This window comes from Oncorhynchus gorbuscha, linkage group LG02 (genome assembly GCF_021184085.1).
Source record: "Oncorhynchus gorbuscha isolate QuinsamMale2020 ecotype Even-year linkage group LG02, OgorEven_v1.0, whole genome shotgun sequence".
In the NCBI taxonomy this organism is placed as follows: domain Eukaryota; kingdom Metazoa; phylum Chordata; class Actinopteri; order Salmoniformes; family Salmonidae; genus Oncorhynchus; species Oncorhynchus gorbuscha.
In genome coordinates this window covers 110,295,545-110,317,140 of record NC_060174.1, presented here as the reverse complement: position 1 = coordinate 110,317,140, position 21,596 = coordinate 110,295,545, and the positions used below count along the sequence as shown (strand labels likewise).

General features: G+C 45.6%; 2 protein-coding genes across 6 annotated transcripts in view; one reads left to right on the top strand and one right to left on the bottom strand.

Moving 5' to 3' along the window:
* The window catches only part of LOC124015538 (cell adhesion molecule 2-like), a 946,327-nt gene that overhangs the window by 454,214 nt on the left and 470,517 nt on the right, over positions 1-21,596 (top strand). The gene's annotated exons all lie outside the window — the stretch shown is intronic.
* Positions 10,104-21,596, bottom strand: part of LOC124015563 (ras-related protein Rab-38-like) — a 28,029-nt gene continuing 16,536 nt past the window's right edge. For both annotated transcript variants that reach the window (XM_046330870.1, XM_046330880.1), the window contains exons 3-5: positions 13,796-13,947; positions 13,567-13,695; positions 10,104-11,015 (exon numbers count right to left, since the gene is read on the bottom strand). In XM_046330870.1, coding sequence (XP_046186826.1) covers positions 10,863-11,015; positions 13,567-13,695; positions 13,796-13,947 — 434 coding nt within the window. In that variant the 3' untranslated portion in view covers positions 10,104-10,862. The remainder of the gene's footprint in view (positions 11,016-13,566; positions 13,696-13,795; positions 13,948-21,596) is intronic.

The following is a 21,596-nucleotide window of genomic DNA, read 5'->3' as shown; positions in this document are numbered from 1 at the left end:
CAGTGCAGAGAGACAAGCTAGCTGCTTTCAGGTCAGTGCAGAGAGACAAGCTAGCTGCTTTCAGGTCAGTGCAGAGAGACAAGCTAGCTGCTTTCAGGTCAGTGCAGAGAGACAAGCTAGCTGCTTTCAGGTCAGTGCAGAGAGACAAGCTAGCTGCTTTCAGGTCAGTGCAGAGAGACAAGCTAGCTGCTTTCAGGTCAGTGCAGAGAGACAAGCTAGCTGCTTTCAGGTCAGTGCAGAGAGACAAGCTAGCTGCTTTCAGGTCAGTGCAGAGAGACAAGCTAGCTGCTTTCAGGTCAGTGCAGAGAGACAAGCTAGCTGCTTTCAGGTCAGTGCAGAGAGACAAGCTAGCTGCTTTCAGGTCAGTGCAGAGAGACAAGCTAGCTGCTTTCAGGTCAGTGCAGAGAGACAAGCTAGCTGCTTTCAGGTCAGTGCAGAGAGACAAGCTAGCTGAGGTCAGTGCAAGACAAGCTAGCTGCTTTCAGGTCAGTGCAGAGAGACAAGCTAGCTGCTTTCAGGTCAGTGCAGAGAGACAAGCTAGCTGCTTTCAGGTCAGTGCAGAGAGACCAGCTAGCTGCAATCAGGTCAGTGCAGAGAGACAAGCTAGCTGCTTTCAGGTCAGTGCAGAGAGACAAGCTAGCTGCTTTCAGGTCAGTGCAGAGAGACAAGCTAGCTGCTTTCAGGTCAGTGCAGTGCAGAGAGACAAGCTAGCTGCTTTCAGGTCAGTGCAGAGAGACAAGCTAGCTGCTTTCAGGTCAGTGCAGAGAGACAAGCTAGCTGCTTTCAGGTCAGTGCAGAGAGACAAGCTAGCTGCTTTCAGACAAGTCAGTGTCAGCAGAGACAAGCTAGCTGCTTTCAGGTCAGTGCAGAGAGACAAGCTAGCTGCTTTCAGGTCAGTGCAGAGAGACAAGCTAGCTGCTTTCAGGTCAGTGCAGAGAGACAAGCTAGCTGCTTTCAGGTCAGTGCAGAGAGACCAGCTAGCTGCTTTCAGGTCAGTGCAGAGAGACAAGCTAGCTGCTTTCAGGTCAGTGCAGAGAGACAAGCTAGCTGCTTTCAGGTCAGTGACAGAGAGACAAGCTAGCTGCTTTCAGGTCAGTGCAGAGAGACAAGCTAGCTGCTTTCAGGTCAGTGCAGAGAGACAAGCTAGCTGCTTTCAGGTCAGTGCAGAGAGACAAGCTAGCTGCTTTCAGGTCAGTGCAGAGAGACAAGCTAGCTGCTTTCAGGTCAGTCAGCTAGCTGCAATCAGGTCAGTGCAGAGAGACAAGCTAGCTGCTTTCAGGTCAGTGCAGAGAGACAAGCTAGCTGCTTTCAGGTCAGTGCAGACAAGCTAGCTGAGTGCAGAGACAAGCTAGCTGCTTTCAGGTCAGTGCAGAGAGACAAGCTAGCTGCTTTCAGGTCAGTGCAGAGAGACAAGCTAGCTGCTTTCAGGTCAGTGCAGAGAGACAAGCTAGCTGCTTTCAGGTCAGTGCAGAGAGACAAGCTAGCTGCTTTCAGGTCAGTGCAGAGAGACAAGCTAGCTGTCAGTTTCTGCTTTCAGGTCAGTGCAGAGAGACAAGCTAGCTGCTTTCAGGTCAGTGCAGAGAGACAAGCTTTCAGGTCAGTGCAGAGAGACAAGCTAGCTGCTTTCAGGTCAGTGCAGAGAGACAAGCTAGCTGCTTTCAGGTCAGTGCAGAGAGACAAGCTAGCTGCTTTCAGGTCAGTGCAGAGAGACAAGCTAGCTGCTTTCAGGTCAGTGCAGAGAGACAAGCTAGCTGCTTTCAGGTCAGTGCAGAGAGACAAGCTAGCTGCTTTCAGGTCAGTGCAGAGAGACAAGCTAGCTGCTTTCAGGTCAGTGCAGAGAGACAAGCTAGCTGCTTTCAGGTCAGTGCAGAGAGACAAGCTAGCTGCTTTCAGGTCAGTGCAGAGAGACAAGCTAGCTGCTTTCAGGTCAGTGCAGAGAGACAAGCTAGCTGCTTTCAGGTCAGTGCAGAGAGACAAGCTAGCTGCTTTCAGGTCAGTGCAGAGAGACAAGCTAGCTGCTTTCAGGTCAGTGCAGAGAGACAAGCTAGCTGCTTTCAGGTCAGTGCAGAGAGACAAGCTAGCTGCTTTCAGGTCAGTGCAGAGACAAGCTAGCTGCTTTCAGGTCAGTGCAGAGAGACAAGCTAGCTGCTTTCAGGTCAGTGCAGAGAGACAAGCTAGCTGCTTTCAGGTCAGTGCAGAGAGACAAGCTAGCTGCTTTCAGGTCAGTGCAGAGAGACAAGCTAGCTGCTTTGTCAGTGCAGAGAGACAAGCTAGCTGCTTTCAGGTCAGTGCAGAGAGACAAGCTAGCTGCTTTCAGGTCAGTGCAGAGAGACAAGCTAGCTGCTTTCAGGTCAGTGCAGGGAGACAAGCTAGCTGCTTTCAGGTCAGTGCAGAGAGACAAGCTAGCTGCTTTCAGGTCAGTGCAGAGAGACAAGCTAGCTGCAATCAGGTCAGTGCAGAGAGACAAGCTAGCTGCTTTCAGGTCAGTGCAGAGAGACAAGCTAGCTGCTTTCAGGTCAGTGCAGAGAGACACAAGGTCAGTGCTAGCTGCTTTCAGGTCAGTGCAGAGACAAGACTTTCAGGTCAGTGCAGAGAGACAAGCTGCTTTCAGGTCAGTGCAGCAGAGAGACAAGCTAGCTGCTTTCAGGTCAGTGCAGGGAGACAAGCTAGCTGCTTTCAGGTCAGTGCAGAGAGACAAGCTAGCTGCTTTCAGGTCAGTGCAGAGAGACAAGCTAGCTGCTTTCAGGTCAGTGCAGAGAGACAAGCTAGCTGCTTTCAGGTCATGCAGGTCAGCTGCAGAGAGACAAGCTAGCTGCTTTCAGGTCAGTGCAGAGAGACAAGCTAGCTGCAATCAGGTCAGTGCAGAGAGACAAGCTCAGGTCTGAGACAAGCTATCAGGTCAGTGCAGAGAGACAAGCTAGCTGCAATCAGGTCAGTGCAGAGAGACAAGCTAGCTTTCAATCAGGTCAGGTAGTGCAGAGAGACCAGCTAGCTGCAATCAGGTCAGTGCAGAGAGACCAGCTAGCTGCAATCAGGTCAGTGCAGAGAGACAAGCTAGCTGCTTTCAGGTCAGTGCAGAGAGACAAGCAGGTCAGTAGCTGCTTTCAGGTCAGTGCAGAGAGACAAGCTAGCTGCAATCAGGTCAGTGCAGAGAGACAAGCTAGCTGCTTTCAGGTCAGTGCAGAGAGACAAGCTAGCTGCTTTCAGGTCAGTGCAGAGAGACAAGCTAGCTGCTTTCAGGTCAGTGCAGAGAGACAAGCTAGCTGCTTTCAGGTCAGTGCAGAGAGACAAGCTAGCTGCAATCAGGTCAGTGCAGAGAGACAAGCTAGCTGCAATCAGGTCAGTGCAGAGAGACAAGCTAGCTGCTTTCAGGTCAGTGCAGAGAGACAAGCTAGCTGCTTTCAGGTCAGTACAGAGAGACAAGCTAGCTGCAATCAGGTCAGTGCAGAGAGACAAGCGAGCTGCTTTCATTTCAGTGCAGAGAGACAAGCTAGCTGCAATCGGGTCAGTGCAGAGAGACAAGCTAGCTGCAATCAGGTCAGTGCAGAGAGACAAGCTAGCTCCAATCAGGTCAGTACAGAGAGACAAGCTAGCTGCAATCGGGTCAGTGCAGAGAGACAAGCTAGCTGCAATCAGGTCAGTGCAGAGAGACAAGCGAGCTGCTATCAGGTCAGTGCAGAGAGACAAGCTAGCTGCAATCAGGTCAGTGCAGAGAGACAAGCTAGCTGCAATCAGGTCAGTGCAGGGAGACAAGCTAGCTGCAATCAGGTCAGTGCAGAGAGACAAGCTAGTTCCAATCAGGTCAGTACAGAGAGACAAGCTAGCTGCAATCAGGTCAGTGCAGAGAGACAAGCTAGCTGCAATCAGGTCAGTGCAGGGAGACAAGCTAGCTGCAATCAGGTCAGTGCAGAGAGACAAGCTAGTTCCAATCAGGTCAGTACAGAGAGACAAGCTAGCTGCAATCAGGTCAGTGCAGAGAGACAAGCTAGCTCCAATCAGGTCAGTGCAGAGAGACAAGCTAGCTCCAATCAGGTCAGTACAGAGAGACAAGCTAGCTGCAATCAGGTCAGTGCAGAGAGACAAGCTAGCTCCAATCAGGTCAGTACAGAGAGACAAGCTAGCTCCAATCAGGTCAGTGCAGAGAGACAAGCTGCTTCAGGTCAGTGCAGAGAGACAAGCTAGCTCCAATCAGGTCAGTACAGAGAGACAAGCTAGCTCCAATCAGGTCAGTGCAGAGAGACAAGCTGCTTCAGGTCAGTGCAGAGAGACAAGCTAGCTGCTATCAGGTCAGTGCAGAGAGACAAGCTAGCTGCTATCAGGTCAGTGCAGAGAGACAAGCTAGCTGCAATCAGGTCAGTGTAGAGAGACAAGCTGCTATCAGGTCAGTGCAGAGAGACAAGCTAGCTGCAATCAGGTCAGTGTGGGACAAGTGGGTGGACCGCCTTCCCCTGTTTTACAACCCAGGGCCCAACGTTACTGTTGATGAGCAGCTTATGCCATTTAGGGGCCGCTGCCCCATCAGACAGTATTTTATATACTGTCTAAACCCCCAAAATATAGAATGAAGATCTGGACTGCCTGTGATTCTGCTTCATCATGTGCGTGGAACTACAAGTGTATACAGGGAAGTCAGATGGAGGAGCCCCTGAGAAGAACCAAGGGATGTGGGTTGTCCTGGACGTGACTCAGAGACTCCATGGCCACAACATCACGTGATAACTTTTTTACTTCTCACAAGCTGGGACAGGTGCTCCTCAACAGGAAGCTGATGATGGTAGGAACAGTATGAAAAAACAAGCCAGAGCTCCCACCTCAGCTGTTGAATTCACGGAACAGACCTGTCAATAGGTTTGTGTTCACTGCTGACACATTCCTAGTGTCCCTACGTGCCAAAGAAAGGCAACAATGTGGTACTCATGAGTACGCTGCATAGGGATGGGAGAGTCTATGGCCAGGAACATAATAAAACAGAAATTGTGAAGGCCATGGACAATTTTATTTAACCTTTATTTAACTAGGTAAGTCCGTTAAAAACAAATTCTTATTTTCAATGATGGCCTAGGAACAGTGGGTTAATTGCATGTTCTAGGACAGAACAACAGATTAGTAACTTCTCAGCTCGGGGGTTTGAACTTGAGACCTTTCGGTTACTAGTCTAACGCTCTAACCACTAGGCTACCCTGCCGCCCCACAATGCAACAAGAGGAGAAGTGGACAATTTAGACAAGCTGGTGACTGGCTACAGCTGCAAGAGAAGAACCCTACGCTGGCATCTTGTGATTTTCTTCAATATGTTGGACATCTTGCCGTACAACGCGTTGGTCATCTGGATGGCATTGAACCCAGATTTGGGGCAGAGGGAAGCTCCAGAGGAGCTGGCCAAGGCATTGCTAAGACCTCAAATCCAGAGGAGGCAACATATCCCAAGGACCCCAGCTTCTGCAGCCATTGTTAGGAGGGTTCAGGAGGATGCTGGTGCCCCATCTGCCCGACCCACAGAACCAACAACTCCAATACCAGAAGTAAGAGTGAGTGATGTTGTTGCATGTGTGTGTCTCACTCTCCCACCTTGGACTGATGTAACTATATATGTGAGTGAGTGAGTGAGTGAGTGAGTGAGTGAGTGAGTGAGTGAGTGAGTGAGTGAGTGAGTGAGTGAGTGAGTGAGTGAGTGAGTGAGTGAGTGAGTGAGTGAGTGAGTGAGTGAGTGAGTGAGATGTTAGTAAAATTCCTGAACTAAGTGTTTTCATCATTCTAGATGTAGCCGGTAGCAATAAGAAGAAGCGCTGTGATGTGTGTGGACCCAAGAAGGACAGGAAGACACAGTACACATACATCAAGTGCAATAAATACATTTTGCAACACACACAGTAAACCTCTGTCCCTCATGTGGTGTGTAGACCGGCCTTAATTTGTGTTCAATGGGGCTCCTTTATCATTTCCATATAATACTGTATGTAAATGTTGGCCTTCCAATTTGTTCAGTTCATAATAATTGATTTTTTGTTCACATTTTATTAAAAAGAAAACTCATATTATTAGCCTTTATTGATAAATGTGATCTAGCAGGAAAATGGCAAGTATTAACCATGAATGCTGTCTGCTTGTACTTGATAAAAGTCCACATCTAAGTTTGAAGTATTTTTAGGTAAAGTGTTATGGCTGTATAGTTCTAAAAACCCAATAATGATGTGGGTCCATCAGACCCGCGACATTGGGTGAAAAGCTAAAGCATGAACACAACAGAAGGGTGGGTTGTGACAAGGTAGGGGGGTAAAAAGACAAACGTCCATTTTATGGCAAGAACAGCTCAGTTAATCAAAGACAAACGTCTAAAGGAAATGCTACCAAATACTAATTGAGTAAACTTGAGACCCACTGGGAATGTGATGAAAGAAATAAAGGCTGAAAAAAATAATTCTCTCTACTATAGCCGCAGTCTGAGGTCCTGAACACTCTGGAGCAGGTTTTCAACGACATGCAAAAATCGCTGAAGTTGGAGACGTTTATCTCCCTCACCAACTTCAAACATCTGCTATCTGAGCAGCTAACCGATCGCTGCAGCTGTACATAATATATGCCATTTAGCAGACGCTTTTATCCAAAGCGACTTACAGTCATGTGTGCATACATTCTACATATGGGTGGTCCCAGGGATCGAACCCACTACCCTGGCATTACAAGCGCCATGCTCTACCAACTGAGCTACAGAAGGACCACAGAAGGACCACATAATCTATTGGTAAATAGCCCACCCAATTTACCTACCTCATCACCATACTGTTTATATTTATTTACTTTTCTGCTATTTTGCATACCATTATCTCTACCTGTACATGACCATCTGATCATTTATCACTCCAGTGTTAATCTGCAAAATTGTAATTATTTGCCTACCTCCTCATGCCTTTTGCACACAATGTATATAGACTCTTTTTTTTCTTTTTTTTCTACTGACTTGTTAATTGTTTACTCCATGTGTAACTCTGTGTTGTCTGTTCACACTGCTATGCTTTATCTTGGCCAGGTCGCAGTTGTAAATGAGAACTTGTTCTCAACTAGCCTACCTGGTTAAATAAAGGTGAAATAAAAATAAATAAAAAATTCTGACATTTCACATTCTTAAAATAAATTGGTGATCCTAACTGACCTAAATCAGGGACTTTTTACTGGGATTAAATGTATTTGGCTAAGGTGTATGTAAATTTCCCAATTCTACTGTATCACGGTAACAGTAACTGATGTGTCCCAGTGCATTCAGGAAGTATTCAGACCCCCTTTTCCACATGTTGTTATGTTACAGCCTTATTCTAAAATTGATTGCATTGTTTTTTCCCCTCATCAATCCACACACAATATCCCATAATGACATCACAATACCCCTTAATGACATCACAACACCCCTTAATGACATTACAATAACCCTTAATGACATCACAACACCCCTTAATGACATTACAATACCCCATAATGACATCACAATACCCCTTAATGACATCACAATACCCCATAATGACAAACCAAAAACAGGTTATTAGAAATGTTTGTACATTTTATTCAGACCCTTTGCTCAGTACTTTGTTGCAACCCCGTTGGCAGCGATTAAGTTTGTCACAGCATCGAGTCTTCTTGGGTATGACACTACAAGTTTGTCACACCTGTATTTGGGAAGTTCTTGGGTTTGACGCTACAAGTTTGTCACACCTGTAATGACAAAACCTGTAAAAACAAGTTTGTCACACCTGTATTGGGAAGTTCTGGTTTGACGCTACAAGTTTGTCACACCTGTATCTGGGAAGTTCTTGGGTTTGACGCTACAAGTTTGTCACACCTGTATCTGGGGAGTTCTTGGGTTTGACGCTACAAGTTTGTCACACCTGTATTTGGGAAGTTCTCAAGTTTGTCACACCTGTATCTGGGGACAAGTTTGTCACACCTGTATCTGGGAAGTTCTTGGGTTTGACGCTACAAGTTTGTCACACCTGTATCTGGGAAGTTCTTGGGTTTGACGCTACAAGTTTGTCACACCTGTATCTGGGGAGTTCTTGGGTTTGACGCTACAAGTTTGTCACACCTGTATTTGGGAAGTTCTTGGGTTTGACGCTACAAGTTTGTCACACCTGTATCTGGGGAGTTCTTGGGTTTGACGCTACAAGTTTGTCACACCTGTATTTGGGAAGTTCTTGGGTTTGACGCTACAAGTTTGTCACACCTGTATCTGGGGAGTTTGGGTTTCACAGTTTGTCACACCTGTATCTGGGGAGTTCTTGGGTTTGACGCTACAAGTTTGTCACACCTGTATCTGGGGAGTTCTTGGGTTTGACGCTACAAGTTTGTCACACCTGTATCTGGGGAGTTCTTGGGTTTGACGCTACAAGTTTGTCACACCTGTATCTGGGGAGTTCTGTTCTTGGGTTTGACGCTACAAGTTTGTCACACCTGTATCTGGGGAGTTCTTGGGTTTGACGCTACAAGTTTGTCACACCTGTATCTGGGGAGTTTCTCATTCCTCTCTGCAGCTCCTTTCATGCTCAGGTTGGATGGGGAGTGTTGCTGAACAGCTGTTTTCAGGTTTCTTCAGAGATGTTCGATCGGGTTCAAATCCGAGCTCTGGCTGGGCCACTGAAGGACTTTCAGAGACTTGTCCCGAAACCACTCCTGCATTGTCTTGGCTGTGTGCTTAGGGTCATTGTCTTGTTGGAAGGTGAACCTTAGCCGCAGTACTTTTCTCTGTTCATCTTTGCTTCGATTCTGACAAGTCTCCCAGTCCCTGCCGCTGAACAACATCCCCACAGCATGATGCTGCCACCACCATGCTTCACTGTAGGGATGGTGTCAGGTTTCCTCCAGATGTGACGCAGAGCTTTCAATCCAAAGAGTTCTATCTTGGTTTCACCAGACTAGAGAATCTTGTTTCTCATGGTCTGAAAGTCTTTAGGTGCCTTTTGGCAAACTCCAAGCAGGCTTTCATGTGCCGTCCGTCTGGTTACTCAGCATCGCAGTGCTAGAGGCATCACTACAGACCCTGGTTCGATTCCAGGCTTTATCACAACCGGCCGTGATTGGGAGGCCCATGGGGCAGCGCACAATTGGCCCAGCGTCATCTGAGTTATGGTTTGGCTTTCAAAGAAAATAAGAATTTGTTCTTAACTGACTTGCTTAGTTAAATAAAGGTTAAATAAAAAAAATAGAAAAGGCCTGATAAAGAGTGGATCAAGAATATCTCTGCACTTTGCTCAGAGAATCTTGTTTCTCTTAGCTGCCTTTTGGCAACCTCCAAGCGGGCTGTAATGTGCGTTTTACTGAGGAGTGGCTTCTGTTTGGCCATAAAGGCCTGATTGGTGGAGTGCTGCAGAGATGGTTGTCCTCCTGGAAGGTTCTCCCATCTTCACAGAGGAACTCTGTATCTCTGTCAGTGTGACCATTATTGGTCACCTTATTGGTCACCTCCCTGACCAAGATCCTTCTCCCCCGATGGCTCAGTTTGGCCGGGCGTCTTGGTGGTTCCAAACTTTATTTCAGAATGATGAAGGCCACTGTGTTCTTAGGGACCTTCAATGCTGCGGAAATGTTTTGGTACCCTTCCCCAGATCTGTGTCTCAACACAATCCTGTCTCAGAGCAGACAATCCTGTCTCAGAGCAGACAATCCTGTGTCTGAGCTCTACGGATAATTCCTTCGACTTCTTGGATTGGTTTTCGCTCTGACATTCACTGTCAACTGTGGGACCTCATATAGACAGGTGTGTGCCTTTCCAAATCATGTCCAATCAATTTAAGTTGCCACGGGTGGACTCCAAGCAAGTTGTAGAAACATCTCAAGGATGTTTCTTAAGGATGATCAATGGAAACAACACCCGAGCAACATTTTGAGCCTCATAGGAAAGGGTGTGAATACTTATGCAAATAAGGTTTTTATTTTGAAAACATTTGCAAAAATGTCTAAAAACCCGTTTTGGCTTTGTCATTATAAGGTATTGTGTGAAGATTGATAATGAAGAAATGTAATTTGATCCGTTTTAGAATAAGGCTGTAACGTAACAAAATGTGTAAAAAGGGAAGGGGTCTGAATACTTTCAAATGCATATGAATAATAACATATAATAATAATTAAATAGTAAACCTTTAATTTGGGAGCTATTTCATCTGCTACATGTGTCTCCAAATCAGACATAAACAAACTTTCATGACATATAATTAGGCACGCCTCCCCATTATTTTGTATAAAATTGTGCAAACTCCAAACATATCGCAGTGCGTGTTGGGATATCACTTCGCTCTGAAGCTTGCAGCCTTGCTGGCCCAGCTGAAGTGGCTATATAAGGGTCTAATTTTCACTCCATCAGCTTTGAAACACGAAATTGCGCATGAATGCGTAAATGGAGGGCCAAGGATCGAGGAGAAGAGGATGTTTTGAAATCAGCGCCTCTGTCTTCTGGAGAGGTGGATATGGAGGGAACTTGCAGTGACATTCAATCATCTCTCCACTCTCTGCTCCCCAATATAATAATAATAATAATATATGCCATTTAGCAGACACTTTTATCCAAAGCGACTCACAGTCATGCGTGTATACATTTTACGTATGAGTGGTCCCTGGAATTGAACCCACTACCCTGGTTTTAGAAGCACTCTACAAATTGAACAACAGAGGACCAGCATAGCCCCATTCCACTCCCTCTTACTCTCCTCCAGGGTCTGTCTCCTCTCCTCTCTTCACCCTCTCCTCCTCTCCTTCCTCTATAGTTTGAACCAGTTTTCTCTTCCTATCTTCTCCTCCCTTCACATCATCCCCAGTCCTCTCCTCCTCTCCTCCCTCTATGGTTTGCAGGCAGAGCAGGTCCCAGGTTGTGAGTTATCTAGCTATGGTTTGTAGCAGGCAGAGCAGGTCACAGGTTGTGAGTCATTTAGTTTTGGAGAGATGGTGTCTGGGACCACCGACTTTAGGAAATCATTCTCTGTAGCCATGATGTGTTTCACCAGGAAGTTGGCTGCCTCACTGATGTTGGTGTTCTCCTAAAGGGACACGGCAGAGTAAAACAACAAGGTTAAAAGTGAGTAGTTTCAGAGTCTGTTGTTAGGGTTAAACAAAAACAGGCGCTACGTTAACATGGTTCAGTTATAAACACATTGTATGAAAATGTGATCCTCACAGAGCATTCAGAATGTATTCAGACCCCTTCCCTTTTTCCACATTTTGTTACGTTACAGCCTTATTCTAAACTTGATTCAATTATATTTTTCCTCATTAATCTACAAACAATATACAATAATTACAAAGCGAAAATATGTTTTTAGAAATCTTTGTAAATTCATTAAAAAAATTCAAAAAAGAAATACTCTATTTACATAAGTATTCCGTCCCTTTGCTATGAGACTTGAAATTGAGCTCAGGTGCATCCTGTTTCCAATGATCATCCTTGAGATGTTTCTACAACTTGATTGGAGTCCATCTGTGGTAAATTCAATTGGTTGGATATGATTTGGAAAGGCATACACCTGTCTATATAAAGGTCCCACAGTTGACAGTGCATGTCAGAGAAAAATCCAAGCCATGAGGTCGAAGGAATTGTCTGTAGAGCTCCGAGACAGGATTGTGTTGAGGTACAGATCTGGGGAAGGGAACCAAAAATATCCTGCAGCATTGAAGGTCTCATAGAACACAGTGGTCTCCATCATTCTTAAATGGAAGAAGTTTGGAACCACCAAGACTAGATCCTAGATCTGGATGCCCAGCCAAACTGGCCAATCGGGGTGGAATCATGGAGGTGACCAAGAACCCAATGGTCACTCTGACAGAGCTCCAGTGTTGCTCTCTGAAAATAGCTGTGCAGCAGTGCTCCCCATCCAACCTGACAGAGCTTGAGAGGATCTGCAGAGAAGAATGGGAGACACTCCTCAAATAAAGGTGTGCCCAGATTGTAGCGTCATACCCAAGAAGACTCAAGGCTGTAATCGCTGCCGAAGGTGCTTCAACAAAGTACTGAGTAAAGGGTCTGAATACTAAATGTGATATTTTGTTTTTTGTTATTTTTAAAAAGGTTTCTAAAAACCTGTTTCTGCTTTGTCATCGTGGGGTATTGTGATGTCATCGTGGGGTATTGTGATCTCATCGTGGGGTATTGTGATCTCATCGTGGGGTATTGTGATGTCATCGTGGGGTATTGTGATGTCATCGTGGGCTATTTTGTGAAGATTGATTAGAAAAAAAACTTTCATCCATTTTAGAAGGCTGTAACGTAACAAAATGTGGAAAAAGCCAAAGGGGTCTGAAAACTTTCCGTATCCACTGTCCACAGGTAAAACAGCCTGGTTCAACTGATTTAGAGGCAGTGGAAATGTGTAGTGACTGTCTGACTGGACAGCAACTTAGCCCATGACCTCAATGACCTCTGACCCCTGTAGAACCGCCTAACCCTAAACCCTATCCCTAACCATAACCCTAACCCTATCCCTAACCTTAACCCTTCATTTAACCACTCAGAGTTAATGTCTAAACTAAAGTTTTAGTTTCACTTTTGTGGAATCTGACTGACAGCTAAGAAACGGCTGCACATGGTGTAATTCTGTTGCTGCAGTTACACCACTGGTTGGAATTTTATTTGGAAATTAAGTTGATGTATTTGTATTTATTTATTACATTTAGGCAAGTCAGTTAAGAACAAATTCTTATTTACAATGACCTACCAAAAGGCAAAAGGCCTCCTGCGGGGATTAAAAATAAATACAATTAAAATATAGGACAAAAACACACATCACGACATGTGAGACACCACAACACTACATAAAGAGAGACCTAAGACAACAACACAGCATGGTAGCAACACAACATGACAACAACATGGTAGCAGCACAACATGACGACAACATGGTAGCAACACAACATGACAACAACATGGTAGCAACACAACATGACAACAACATGGCAGCAACACTACATGACAACAACATGGTAGTAACACAACATGACGACAACATGGTAGCAACACAACATGACGACAACATGGTAGCAACACAACATGACGACAACATGGTAGCAACACAACATGACGAAAACATGGTAGCAACACAACATGACAACAACATGGCAGCAACACAACATGACAACAACATGGTAGCAACACAACCTGACAACAACATGGTAGCAGCACAACATGACAACAACATGGCAGCAACACAACATGGTAGCAACACAACATGACCCAGGGATGTGTGAGCTTTGGGGACCTTTAACAGAATGTGACTTGCAGAACGACGTGTTGTATGTGGAGAATGAGGGCTGCAGTAGATATCTCAGATAGGGGGGAGTAAGGCCCATAGAGGGTGGCTGAATGAGGACACCACCCCACAAAGCTGTTGTGCATGTTTTCTGTGTGTGTGTGTGTGTGTGTGTGTGTGTGTGTGTGTGTGTGTGTGTGTGTGTGTGTGTGTGTGTGTGTGTGTGTGTGTGTGTGTGTGTGTGTGTGTGTGTGTGTGTGTGTGTGTGTGTGTGTGTGTGTGTGTGTGTGTGTGTGTGTGTGTGTGTGTGTGTGCACATGGGTGCGTATGTGTGTGTTTGTGTTCCCACCTTGGCTGAGGTCTCGAACCAGCCCACAAAGCCGTTGTCTTTACAGAACTGGTCCATCTTCACGCCGTTATTGGTCAGAACCTCCCGCCCCTGATCACATTTATTAGCCAATAGGACCGTGGCGATGCTCTGTCCAATAGAGAGGTAAAAGACAAGAAGGTGATGTATGAACAGGATGATTTGAATAGTCCTTTACCATGGTAGAACCAACTCACTGTCCTGCACCCACCTCTCTGTTGGTCAGCATGAGTTTAGAGTCCAGGTCCTCCTTCCACTTGGTGATGGCTTCGAAGGTAGTGGGCCGTGTCACGTCAAACACGATGAACGCCCCCATGGCCTCTCGGTAGTACACACGGGTCATGTTCCCAAACCGCTCCTGACCTACAGGGGAGACAGAGACAGAGATATACTGTTATTGTAACTTTTGGGATTTGAACCATTTTCGGTAACCAGAAATGTTCACCATTAAGACCAAGAAGACATCCTTGTGATCAAATTGGGTTCTATGTCTCAGGACTGCTCAGTAACATTATCTTCTATGTCTCAGGCAGGACTGCTCAGTAACATTATCTTCTATGTCTCAGGACTGCTCAGTAACATTATCTTCTATGTCTCAGGACTGCTCAGTAACATTATCTTCTATGTCTCAGGACTGCTCAGTAACATTATCTTCTATGTCTCAGGACTGCTCAGTAACATTATATTCTATGTCTCAGGCAGGACTGCTCAGTAACATTATCTTCTATGTCTCAGGACCACTCAGTAACATTATCTTCTATGTCTCAGCCAGGACCGCTCAGTAACGTGATCTTCTATGTCTCAGGACTGCTCAGTAACATTATCTTCTATGTCTCAGGACTGCTCAGTAACATTATCTTCTATGTCTCTGGACCGCTCAGTAACATGATCTTCTATGTCTCAGGACTGCTCAGTAACATTATCTTCTATGTCTCAGGCAAGACCGCTCAGTAACATGATCTTCTATGTCTCAGGACTGCTCAGTAACATTATCTTCTATGTCTCAGGCAAGACCGCTCAGTAACATGATCTTCTATGTCTCAGGACTGCTCAGTAACATTATCTTCTATGTCTCAGGCAGGACTGCTCAGTAACATTATCTTCTATGTCTCAGGACTGCTCAGTAACATTATCTTCTATGTCTCAGGACCGCTCAGTAACATTATCTTCTATGTCTCAGGACTGCTCAGTAACATTATCTTCTATGTCTCAGGCAGGACTGCTCAGTAACATTATCTTCTATGTCTCAGGACTGCTCAGTAACATTATCTTCTATGTCTCAGGACTGCTCAGTAACATTATCTTCTATGTCTCAGGACTGCTCAGTAACATGATCTTCTATGTCTCAGGACTGCTCAGTAACATCCCTAAGTTCCTTAGTGATGAGTGTAGCTACTACAGTCATGGCCAAAAGTTTTGAGAATGACAGAAATATTAAGTTTGCTGCCTCAGTGACTTTAGATATTTTTGTCAGATGTTACTATGGAATACTGAAGTATAATTACAAGCATTTCATAAGTATCAAAGGATTTTATTGACAATTACATGAAGTTGATGCAAAGAGTCAATATTTGCAGTGTTGACCCTTGACCTTAGTTATCACCTTTGCCTTGTGGCAAGGTGCTCCATCATGCTGGAAAATTCATTGTTCGTCACCAAACTGTTCCTGGATGGTTGGGAGAAGTTGCTCTCGGAGGATATGTTGGTACCATTCTTTATTCATGGCTGTGTTCTTAGGCAAAATTGTGAGTGAGCCCACTCCCTTGGCTGAGAAGCAACCCCACACATGAATTTTCCCAGGATGCTTTACTGTTGGCATGACACAGGACTGATGGTAGCGCTCACCTTGTCTTCTCCGGACAAGCTTTTTTCTGGATGCCCCAAACAATCGGAAAGGGGATTCATCAGAGAAAATGACTTTACCCCAGTCCTCAGCAGTCTAATCCCTGTACCTTTTGTAGAATATCAGTCTGTCCCTGATGTTTTTCCTGGTGAGAAGTGGCTTCTTTGATGCCCTTCTTGACACCAGGCCATCCTCCAAACGTCTTCGCTTCACTGTGCGTGCGGATGCACTCACACCTGCCTGCTGCCATTCCTAAGCAAGCTCTGTACTGGTTGTGCCCTGACCTACAGCTGAATCAACTTTAAGAGACGGACCTGGCGCTTGCTGGACTTTCTTGGGCGCCCTGAAGCCTTCTTTACAACAATTGAACCGGTCTCCTTGAAGTTCTTGATGATCCGATAAATGGTTGATTTAGGTCCATGCTAAATCAACCATGCTAGGTAAAGCTCCGCCTTATCTCAGTTCACTGGTCACGATGGCAACACCCACCCGTAGCACGCGCTCCAGCAGGTGTATCTCACTGATCATCCCTAAAGCCACCACCTCATTTGGCCGCCTTTTGTTCCAGTTCTCTGCTGCCTGCGACTGGAACGAATTGCAAAAATCGCTGAAGTTGGAGACTTTTATCTCCATCACCAACTTCAAACATCAGCTATCTATCTGGCGACTCCATTACCCGCAGTATTAGACTTAAAACGAATCATCCAGCGATCATACACTGTTTACCAGGGGGCAGGGCTACCGACGTTAAGGCTAATCTGAAGATGGTGCTGGCTAAAGCTAAAACTGGCGAGTGTAGAGAGTATAGAGATATTGTTATCCACGTCGGCACCAACGATGTTAGGATGAAACAGTCAGAGATCACCAAGCGCAACATAGCTTCTGCGTGCATATCAGCTAGAAAGATGTGTCGGCATCGAGTAATTGTCTCTGGCCCCCTCCCAGTTAGGGGGAGTGATGAGCTCTACAGCAGAGTCTCACAACTCAATCGCTGGATGAAAACTGTTTTCTGCCCCTCCCAAAAGATAGAAGTTGTAGATAATTGGCCCTCTTTCTGGGACTCACCCACAAACAGGACCAAGCCTGACCTGCTGAGGAGTGACGGACTCCATCCTAGCTGGAGGGGTGCTCTCATCTTATCTGCCAACATAGACAGGGCTCTAACTCCTCTAGCTCCACAATGAAATAGGGTGCAGGCCAGGCAGCACGCTGTTAGCCAGCCTGCCAGCATAGTGGAGTCTGCCACTAGCACAGTCAGTGTAGTCAGCTCAGCTATCACCATTGAGGCCGTGTCTGTGCCTCGACCTAGGTTGGGCAAAACTAAACATGGCGGTGTTCGCCTTAGCAATCTCACTAGGATAAAGACCACCTACATTCCTGTCATTACTGAAAGAGATCATGATACCTCACATCTCAAAATAGGGCTACTTAATGTTAGATCCCTTACTTCAAAGGCAATTCTAGTCAATGAACTAATCACTGATCATAATCTTGATGTGATTGGCCTGACTGAAACATGGCTTAAGCCTGATGAATTTACTGTGTTAAATGAGGCCTCACCTCCTGGCTACACTAGTGACCATATCCCCCGCCATCCCGCAAAGGTGGAGGTGTTGCTAACATTTACGATAGCAAATTTCAATTTACAAAAAAAAAATTGACGTTTTCGTCTTTTGAGCTTCTAGTCATGAAATCTATGCAGCCTACTCAATCACTTTTTATAGCTACTGTTTACAGGCCTCCTGGGCCATATACAGCGTTTCTCACTGAGTTCCCTGAATTCCTATCGGACCTTGTAGTCATAGCAGATAATATTCTAATCTTTGGTGACTTTAATATTCACATGGAAAAGTCCACAGACCCACTCCAAAAGGCTTTCGAAGCCATCATCGGCTCAGTGGGTTTTGTCCAACATGTCTCTGGACCCACTCACTGTCACAGTCATACGCTGGACCTAGTTTTGTCCCATGGAATAAATGTTGTGGATCTTAATGTTTTTCCTCATAATCCTGGACTATCGGACCACCATTTTATTATGTTTGCAATTGCAACAAATAATCTGCTCAGACCCCAACCAAGGACCATCAAAAGTTGTGCTATAAATTAACAGACAACACAAAGATTCCTTGATGCCCTTCCAGACTCCCTCTGCCTACCCAAGGACGCCAGAGGATCTCAATTTAACCTTGCACAATACCCTAGATGCAGTTGCACCCCTAAAAACTAAAAACATTTCTCATAAGAAACTAGCTCCCTGGTACACAGAAAATACCCGAGCTCTGAAGCAAGCTTCCAGAAAATTGGAACGGAAATGGCGCCACACCAAACTGGAAGTCTTCCGACTAGCTTGGAAAGACGGTACCGTGCAGTACCGAAGAGCCCTTACTGCTGCTCGATCATCCTATTTTTCTAACTTAATTGAGGAAAATAAGAACAATCCGAAATTCCTTTTTGATATTGTCGCAAAGCTAACTAAAAAGCAGCATTCCCCAAGAGAGGATGACTTTCACTTTAGCAGTGATAAATTCATGAACTTCTTTGAGGAAAAGATTATGATTATTAGAAAGCAAATTACGGACTCCTCTTTAAACCTGCGTATTCCTCCAAACCTCAGTGGTCCTGAGTCTGCACAACTCTGCCAGGACCTAGGATCAAGAGAGACGCTCAAGTGTTTTAGTACTATATCTCTTGACACAATGATGAAAATAATCATGGCCTCTAAACCTTCAAGCTGCATACTGGACCCTATTCCAACTAAACTACTGAAAGAGCTGCTTCCTGTGCTTGGACCTCCTATGTTGAACATAATAAACGGCTCTCTATCCACTGGATGTGTACCAAACTCACTAAAAGTGGCAGTAATAAAGCCTCTCTTGAAAAAGCCAAACCTTGACCCAGAAAATATAAAAAACTATCGGCCTAAATCAAATCTTCCATTACTCTCAAAAATTTTAGAGAAGTCTGTTGCGCAGCAACTCACTGCCTTCCTGAAGACAAAAAATGTATACGAAATGCTTCAGTCTGGTTTTAGACCCCATCATAGCACTGAGACGGCACTTGTGAAGGTGGTAAATGACATTTTAATGGCATCGGACCGAGGCTCTGCATCTGTCCTCGTGCTCCTAGACCTTAGTGCTGCTTTTAAGGCAGACTAAATAACTTTTTTGCCCGCTTTGAGGACAATACAGTGCCACTGACACGGCCTGCAACGGAAACATGCGGTCTCTCCTTCACTGCAGCCGAGGTGAGTAAGACATTTAAACGTGTTAACCCTCGCAAGGCTGCAGGCCCAGACAGCATCCCCAGCCGCGCCCTCAGAGCATGCGCAGACCAGCTGGCCGGTGTGTTTACGGACATATTCAATCAATCCCTATACCAGTCTGCTGTTCCCACATGCTTCAAGAGGGCCACCATTGTTCCTGTTCCCAAGAAAGCTAAGGTAACTGAGCTAAACGACTACCGCCCCGTAGCACTCACTTCCGTCATCATGAAGTGCTTTGAGAGACTAGTCAAGGACCATATCACCTCCACCCTACCTGACACCCTAGACCCACTCCAATTTGCTTACCGCCCAAATAGGTCCACAGACGATGCAATCTCAACCACACTGCACACTGCCCTAACCCACCTGGACAAGAGGAATACCTATGTGAGAATGCTGTTCATCGACTACAGCTCGGCATTCAACACCATAGTACCCTCCAAGCTCGTCATCAAGCTCGAGACCCTGGGTCTCGACCCCGCCCTGTGCAACTGGGTACTGGACTTCCTGACGGGCCGCCCCCAGGTGGTGAGGGTAGGCAACAACATCTCCTCCCCGCTGATCCTCAACACGGGGCCCCACAAGGGTGCGTTCTGAGCCCTCTCCTGTACTCCCTGTTCACCCACGACTGCGTGGCCACGCACGCCTCCAACTCAATCATCAAGTTTGCGGACGACACAACAGTGGTAGGCTTGATTACCAACAACGACGAGACGGCCTACAGGGAGGAGGTGAGGGCCCTCGGAGTGTGGTGTCAGGAAAATAACCTCACACTCAACGTCAACAAAACTAAGGAGATGATTGTGGACTTCAGGAAACAGCAGAGGGAACACCCCCCTATCCACATCGATGGAACAGTAGTGGAGAGGGTAGCTAGTTTTAAGTTCCTCGGCATACACATCACAGACAAACTGAATTGGTCCACTCACACTGACAGCGTCGTGAAGAAGGCGCAGCCACGCCTATTCAACCTCAGGAGGCTGAAGAAATTCGGCTTGTCACCAAAAGCACTCACAAACTTCTACAGATGCACAATCGAGAGCATCCTGGCGGGCTGTATCACCGCCTGGTACGGCAACTGCTCCGCCCTCAACCGTAAGGCTCTCCAGAGGGTAGTGAGGACTGCACAACGCATCACCGAGGGCAAACTACCTGCCCTCCAGGACACCTACACCACCCGTTGTTACAGGAAGGCCATAAAGATCATCAAGGACATCAACCACCCGAACCACTGCCTGTTCACCCCGCTATCATCCAGAAGGCGAGGTCAGTACAGGTGCATCAAAGCTGGGACCGAGAGACTGAAAAACAGCTTCTATCTCAAGGCCATCAGACTGTTAAACAGCCACCACTAACACTGAGTGGCTGCTGCCAACACACTGTCATTGACACTGACCCAACTCCAGCCATTTTAATAATGGGAATTGATGGGAAATGATGTAAATATATCACTAGCCACTTTAAACAATGCTACCTTATATAATGTTACTTACCCTACATTATTAATCTCATATGCATATGTATATACTGTACTCTACATCATCGACTGCATCCTTATGTAACACATGTATCACTAGCCACTTTAACTATGCCACTTTGTTTACTTTGTCTACACACTCATCTCATATGTATATACTGTACTCGATACCATCTACTGTATGCTGCTCTGTACCATCACTCATTCATATATCCTTATGTACATGTTCCTTATCCCCTTACACTGTGTATAAGACAGTAGTTTTGGAATTGTTAGTTAGATTACTTGTTGGTTATCACTGCATTGTCGGAACTAGAAGCACAAGCATTTCGCTACACTCGCATTAACATCTGCTAACCATGTGTATGTGACAAATAAAATTTGATTTGATTTGATTTGATTTGAATACCATCGATCACCACATTCTTTTGGAGAGATTGGAAACCCAAATTGGTCTACACGGACATGTTCTGGCCTGGTTTAGATCTTATCTGTCGGAAATATATCAGTTTGTCTCTGTGAATGGTTTGTCCTCTGACAAATCAACTGTAAATTTCGGTGTTCCTCAAGGTTCCGTTTTAGGACCACTATTGTTTTCACTATACATTTTACCTCTTGGGGATGTTATTCGAAAACATAATGTTAACTTTCACTGCTATGCGGATGACACACGGCTGTACATTTCAATGAAACATGGTGAAGCCCCAAAATTGCCCTCGCTAGAAGCATGTGTTTCAGACATAAGGAAGTGGATGGCTGCAAACTTTCTACTATTAAACTCGGAAAAAACAGAGATGCTTGTTCTAGGTCCCAAGAAACAAAGAGATCTTCTGTTGAATCTGACAATTAATATTAATGGTTGTACAGTCGTCTCAAATAAAACTGTGAAGGACCTCGGCGTTACTCTGGACCCTGATCTCTCTTTTGAAGAACATATCAAGACCATTTCGAGGACAGCTTTTTTCCATCTACGTAATATTGCAAAAATCAGAAACTTTCTGTCCAAAAATGATGCAGAAAAATTAATCCATGCTTTTGTCACTTCTAGGTTAGACTACTGCAATGCTCTACTTTCCGGCTACCCGGATAAAGCACTAAATAAACTTCAGTTAGTGCTAAATACGGCTGCTAGAATCCTGACTAGAACCAAAAAATTTGATCATATTACTCCAGTGCTAGCCTCTCTACACTGGCTTCCTGTCAAAGCAAGGGCTGATTTCAACGTTTTACTGCTAACCTACAAAGCATTACATGGGCTTGCTCCTACCTACCTCTCTGATTTGGTCCTGCCGTATATACCTACACGTACGCTACGGTGACAAGACACAGGCCTCCTAATTGTCCCTAGAATTTCTAAGCAAACAGCTGGAGGTCAGCTGTGGTCATTCTGTCTGGGTTGGCGCCCCCCTTTGGGTTGTGCCGTGGCGGAG